Genomic DNA, 7,276 nt, shown 5'->3' on the forward strand with positions numbered 1-7,276 from the left:
CCCCCCCCCCATCTACTTGGACATCCTAAAAATAAAGAAAATCTTTGAAAATCCTACAATTTTTCCCAACAATTTCATTGTATTTAACTGACTCCTTAGAAGTCTTTACAGACATGCCAATGAAAGGCATTGGCTACCCTCTTCTTCTAGTAATTATACTAATTTTGCAGGTCCTAATATTAGCATGGGTAATCCCCTTCGAATGGTCTATTTAAATCACACAAAACACAGCTACCATACGAAAACAATTTACAAAACCAAACCTAGCACTATATAGTCATTAATCTAGCAAAAGAACCAGTAAGATCAAATAAAGACAAGTTGTTCTATTTTGTATCCATCAAATCATACAATGAAGAATTCAAATTCAGATTCAAATAAACATGCAAACATACCAAAGTAGGTTAAACTTTTTTTTTCTTCTTTTTACAATTACAAGGTATCTGATCCATCAATGTTACCAATTCAAATAAATTTAACAGTTCTCAAAATTTGGGAAAAAAAAGGACTTGAAAGACTGGTCATTATTGCATATAACAAGACATGGATGGCTGTTACTCACCCTAGGAGCACACTCCAGATGAGAGCCAGGCACTGAGAGGCTGGTGATGAACATGGTAGCACAGCGTAGTAAGAATACAGAACCAGACAAAGCACAGAATCTTCTAATAGCAATTGATCTGCAAAATGAATAATCATCTAATACTTGGTAATCTTCCAACTTGTTAACACATGTTCTTTCTCATGTCTGTTTGTTTCCAAAAAATAAATTCTCTTTCCTGATGCATACCTGTGTTTGTGGAAGAACAAGATGATAATCCACGTCGTAGTAAGTAAAATAATTGTTATCTCACATAACTGAAATGCCCACGAAATATGTGGGACATTATCGAGGAATATATCTGGTAATGGAGGATGGCGTTCCTGGTAATAAAAGAAAGAAAAAAGTTAACAGACTAAACACATAGTTCATATTCACTGTGTAACATAGTATTACAGTAAAAAACTGCATTATAATCTCTGCTGTAGATACTATGTGCAATCTATATAATCACTATCTAATGAAAGACCTGTGCGTATTCAATCTAGGGCAGACCATATATCCAAATTTAGAGAAACAGGTTCACGCTCAACCTTCAACCTCCACTAAAAAAAGATCAAACTCCACATTTACTTCACAGAAGATCCTGGTGTTAATATGGTATATAGGATTCACAAGTTGATCCTGCCAGCTGGCGTTGCAAGATGATACAAAAGTTGACGGTCTTTGCACGGTGCCAAATTGGATGTACTGACTGATGCTATAGGGACATTTATTTACTCAAGAAGCAATGCAAACACAGTGGGAACACTATCAACACCAACAGTAACTTAAAGACAAACTTTTAAATCAATCTAAAAGATACCGATGTACATACTATATGTAAGTGACAACATAAAACAAAAATTATGACCCAAAGGGAAGAAATCTAAAATAAACTAATAAAAAATAACCATTGAAGATAAATTAGTGTATAAATGATTAACTTTTGAAGATAAATATAATAAAACATTTCCAAAAGAAAAGAAAAAAGAAAAACAAAGTGCTTACCCTATCAGGAACGCGGTCATGCACGAAGACCATGACGATGGCTGTGATCCAAGTGACAAGTAACATGTATAGACACGAGATTATGGTTTTGACATACTCTGGCTGAAGCTGAGTCGCCATACCACTGGGGCGTCGGAGATTACCTAAAGACTGATGCTGCTGTTGTTGTTCAGGGAAGTCAGAAGCTTGTGAATCTGATGAGTAAGTCCTGCAGGCAGTGAATTTCAGACAAAATTAATAAACTTCACACTGATAAAAAACAAAGTACTATATTAAGACAAATGACTATTTGCAACATTTATCAAGTTTTAAAATTGCCATGTAGACAGCAATAACTTTTAAAAACAGAATGATGTGAATGCTAAAAAGCTAATGGCAGAACTGTCAAACAAATCAACGAAGTAAGAAAAAATGATATATAAATATATTTCTAATTCAAAACCAATGAAAACTCTAGTGGTCAGCTGTCAATAAGATGCTCTTAAAATAACACTGGAAAAAGCATTAGAACTAGAACAGCTAGTTAAATAAGTGTATAAAAAGCAAAAAGCTTTGATCAAAAATATATCCATCAGTAATGAAAATCTTAAAATTCTCCTTACCCAATTGGTACAGGACTAAAGTTCAGAACACCATAGGATAGTTTAAGAAAGAAAAAAAATGAATCATTCCAACATGGAAGACTGTGAAGGAGTCCGATACATAACCAGACAATGGATTAAAAGTTAGCAAAAAAAAAAAAAAAAAAAAAGAGAGAAAAAAAAAAGAAGAAGAAAAAGAGGATATTGTTATCATGAACATATGCACACAATCAGTATAACACAAATCACTGTATCCATCCAGCAGAGTATAAAATTCCTAAAATAAAATAAAACAGACAGACTGAGAAAAGCAACGCTAGTGTGGGAGAGGGACCTGTTTCATGAATGAAGTTTCCCTCAAGACTCGGCAACAGTAAAATACCCTATACTTAGGATAAACTAAATTAGAGCAGACAAAAAAATACTTGATACCAAACTCACAAAGCTTTACCTACAACAAAGAAATTCTGCAGGACTGTATAGTGGTTAATACTTCACTAACCAGGGGAGAGAGGTCTCTAGTTTAAGGGGACCTTTTCAAGGAGGGGGAGAGAGATGGATTGAGACCATCAGAACTGAGTTAACCCAATGCCTCCTAATTTTGGGGTTTGCTGGGCCTCCATATTAGGGAGTATGCATGGGTGACTGGGCTTGCCTCTGGCACCTATGTCAGATATGGCTAGTGCATTACACTTAAGGCACCACACCACTTGTGTCACTTGTATCCAAACCATGATTTTAATGTTTATGCATATTCAGAGATGCATGATATTCATTTTGTTGCTAGATCAAACATCTACTAGCCTCATTATGTACATTTCAGTAAATTAGGTGTGTAAACTTTATATACAAGATGGATTGTGGTTTTATTGTGGGAGATATAGGATTCTTTCTCACTTTCACAAATGTTATATGAAACATGAGATTTTATACCGTATATACAGGGCTGCTACTCTCGTGGCTTTAGTACTTCCCTCTTGTGTAATACTTCAAGAAAGTATCACTGGTAGAACGCCAAATGAAAATCCAGGTAGTAGACACAAGGAAACTGATAATGTAAAATAGAGTGAGTTTCTTCCAGGTTCACAGCAGCAGTAAAAAATCTCAATGTCTTGGTGCATGACATTTTCCAGGCAAATTATTTATGTGCTATATATTCCCCTTTATGCAAAGCAATAGCCAATCAGAGCATTACAAGTCCCTTTTTCTTTCAGGCAATGTCCTAAAGTGTGTTACATGTGGCAATGAGAGTACCTTACAACAAACAAAATAAAATGTTATGCATGCATCATAGTAACATGACGTGATAGACCCATTGCCTGGAGTCGTGCCTAAGTCAGCCATGACGTGAATGACCCATCAACCGGAGCCAGGACTAAGTCTGCCAGGGCGTGAACACATCATCCTGAGGCTAAGGGTTAAGATGACAATGTTTTTTTCTTTATTCATGGTCTTCAAAGTTCAGAAATTATGAAAATCAAAAAATTTATTTTTTCTCTGAAACAATTTTTACAAGAAGCCCAGGCAAATAAAATGATTAGGAATGATACCATATTTATACATCTACAATATTTTTCTGAAAAGGGGATTCCTCCCAAGGTTAATGGTATCAATGAATTAAAGTGATCAGCTAACTGAACAACAATAACCAATAACAAAACTATGCTTTTGGAAGCACTTGCTGGAATAGGAATCTACCTTGTGCATGGCATTATGGAACTAGGTCTTGCAAAGTTTGAAGACTGGCCTTTTAGATTTTTACTGACTTTTATGGATATCATTCAACATTTTAGAGGTAAACTGAGTTGTGATAATAGAGAAGTGAGTCTTACTGAAAAGAATTTTATGGGCGTTACCCTCCATTGGAAACCTCCTCCCAAAAAAAGAAGAAAAGAAAAACATTCAAAAATTATAAAAATTACATTTATTATTTCAAAAGTAAAAAATCAATAAGATGCAATAATTTCTAAGCAATTTTATTGAATCCTCCTCCCCCACACTAAGAATGGTCCCCTTAAGGTAATATACTCAGATTAACGTAACTAAAAAAAAACACATTCTAAAGTAGACAAAAGACAGTACACCCAGTTCTAACTCTGTGAGAAAGACAGAAGAATATTATTGCGACAATTAATAACAAAACCCACATTTGTTAACCAAACTTCACATCCAGTTATCTTCATACATCTATACTTCAATCATACAAAGGTAACCATATCCTTTACCTTGTTCTATTACATGTTGTTGAATTAGGTACACTGGCTGTTGAAGGATGTAGATTATGCTGTGGGACACTGTGATGCTGACATGGATATCCAGTGTTGCTGGACGGCACAGAAATATTTCTTGGGGCAACAGGAGAATCTAGCGAGCCATGTTCTTGCTGCAGTTTGGTAATGCTTAGGTGTAATCTTTTAACATCCCCAAGGATCTAAGGGTAAAAAATAAATATATAAGTAAATAAATAGCAAGTTATGTCTGATCACCTATGGTATCTAAACATATAAAAAAATAATTATCATTACATAAAGGATCTGCCACTACTAAGTAGTAAATTGAAGTATAAATAATGAAATACACTTATACCACTTAAACAACAATTACCGTAATTTTTAGATCTTCCTTGATGTCTTTCTCTGACAACAGGAGCAGAATGTCTCCACTGATCTTGTGATGAGTAAATGCTGCTTTGTACTGCCCAAAGCCTTGTCCCTCAAGCCAGGCACCAACTTCTGGAACGGTCCATGTTTCGGGCTTGCCACGGACCATTTTGAGTATTGGCAGGTTCAAATGAACTAAATCTTCTTTCCTTAGTATAAAATTTTACCTGTAAAAGGTACCAGTATCTATTATGGAGGGGTTAACTTTTCAAAATATGTCATTTATCCAATATGAAACAAATAATTTCTGAGGCAAAATAAAAGAACAGAACACTTACATGTATCAAGCTGGACTTTCTGACAAAAAAGTTTAACTTACCTCAAGATTTATGCATTCTTATGAAGTTTCCATTGTAGTTGGGACTTATCTTAGTTCATGTTCTTATCTAAATCTGTCCAAGTGAGCCTTCCCACTCAGAAAAAAATTCTCCACTTACTTGCCTGTATGTACGATTACTTTCAAAGGCTTTAGATTGTCATATTTTGTAATGGAACTACCATTGTAATGATCTCTTAAAAAGTAATTTATTGCAGAACCTTTAACTGCCCTCCAATAAGCATATTAAAACAACCCATGTCCCATTTTCTCAAAGTCAGATCTATAACAGCATGACTTTTTCACAAGATTATCTCATGGAATAAATAACCAATATATGTCATGCTAATTCTCTTTAATGTTATGTAGTTTTTGATAGAGAATTATGAACATTATGGGATTTCCTTTTAATGAATATCCAATTTCAAAATCCGGACTGCATACCATGAAATTAAGTAATATATTTGGAAGGGGGGGGAAAAAAGTGTACATGCAAAGGTGTGGCCACTTCTCCCCCTTGAATATGCCCTACCAAAATAGGAATACACCTAATATGCCATCAAATGTAGTATATCTTTTCTTGTGTAGTCTCATTTCTCTTACTTCCAGAAAACATAAAGTTAAGAAGGGCACAATTTCCTATGAAGAATAAGAACCCTAACTCCCTACACAAGCACATTCACACTAGCACTCATGTACAGTCACATTTTTCTTAATGTGCTTTCTCTGGCAATGTAGTAAATGAAGTCTCCATCCATTCACCCACAGTTAACAGTTTAAAAACGTTACTATGCATAACACCTTGATAATACAAAAAAGGGAAAATACTTAAAACCAATAATGTGTCTAATTTTCCATAAGCAACACCATAAATCAAAATATTCCTCCAATCTTTCCTATCTAACATGGTACTCTTAAAATATCAAAGATACAAAATAAAAACAAAAAAAAATTATGCAAAATAATGACAAATATATGAACATTAAATAATCATAAAATAAAATTGATAACCCACGAACAGTACAATTTAGACATTCTTCATCCTCACGATATGTAACAAATGACAACAGCTATTATTCAATGTACAGTTTACATGAACTTTGAGCAAACGCAGCAGCTGCTCCAGCCTAAAAGAAATACTGTATATTTTCCACCAACAAATTGCAATTACAGGAACTAGAGCCACAAACAGAAGTAACCTTTGATGTCAGACCAACAGCACCTAACAGCTCTGTGATTCATAAACAAGCCTTAATAATGGTTATCAGGTAATCTTCACTTTACAGATAACAAAGTAAGTCAAGGTTATGTACCATGTCCCCTGGCCAGTGGTCACAAATGAATACAAATTAAGATAAACAGATAAACAACCATTTCTGAGAAAAAATGAACTACAATTCAGAGATTGTCTTGACAAATGAACATCTCCTTTCCCTTTTGTAAAGGGTATTATTCATAAATGCACAATTGTCATATATGAATATTGTTTATCTTTTTGTGCATCTTAATATAAGAATCATTCTAGGGCTGTTGGTATTTCATCAAATGAAATTTTAACAAGAACTGGGTATATTAGCATCAAGAAATACCAACTGTATATATGTTCCCACCATGACAGCTGCTTCAACTAGGATAGGTCAGATGAAAGTGAATTGTTGCTGTGACCCTTACTCACTCACTCACTCACTATGCTGACAGACAGATAGAGATGGACATAGCCAAGTTAACTCCCAGGCATGCCTGGTCGGGATCAGCTCAGTAGTGTCCAGTCTCCTATAGTGTTTCTTATTACTGGTGTTTAAACTCTTCCATAATAAAGAGTAAAGCTGTGTACTTATAAGTACTATCACTCCTGTTCATCATCACCTCTTACAGTCAGTATAGCATGCTATATGCATGCTATATATGCTTTAAGCAAGCTATAATTAGGATACTGTGGGAGTATCCTTCAAAAGGTTGTGACCAAGAACCACTGCTTTAACCTGTTGGATCCAGGGGATAGGGATGTCTCTTTAGGAGATATTGTTGAGTGGTGTGTGATAGGGCCTTCTCAGCATGAGTGCACAAAGCTCTCAGAGGGATATTAGACTTGGTAGGCCTTTAACGAAGGGCCTACTGCAATACTTAC

The 7,276-nt window shown here is 35.0% G+C and overlaps 1 protein-coding gene across 4 annotated transcripts in view; it reads right to left on the minus strand.

The window, feature by feature from the left end:
* Positions 1-562: 562 nt before the first annotated feature.
* Positions 563-7,276, minus strand: part of LOC113817192 (sphingomyelin synthase-related protein 1) — a gene marked incomplete at its 3' end in the record, with an annotated part of 78,626 nt that continues 71,912 nt past the window's right edge. For 2 of the 4 annotated variants that reach the window (XM_070143019.1, XM_070143021.1), the window contains 5 exon segments: positions 563-680; positions 791-924; positions 1,592-1,799; positions 4,398-4,603; positions 4,777-4,999. In XM_070143019.1, the coding sequence (XP_069999120.1) occupies positions 563-680; positions 791-924; positions 1,592-1,799; positions 4,398-4,603; positions 4,777-4,941 (831 nt within the window). 4 annotated transcript variants of the gene reach the window in all.

The sequence above is a fragment of the Penaeus vannamei genome, chromosome 30 (assembly GCF_042767895.1).
Source record: "Penaeus vannamei isolate JL-2024 chromosome 30, ASM4276789v1, whole genome shotgun sequence".
Taxonomy (NCBI): domain Eukaryota; kingdom Metazoa; phylum Arthropoda; class Malacostraca; order Decapoda; family Penaeidae; genus Penaeus; species Penaeus vannamei.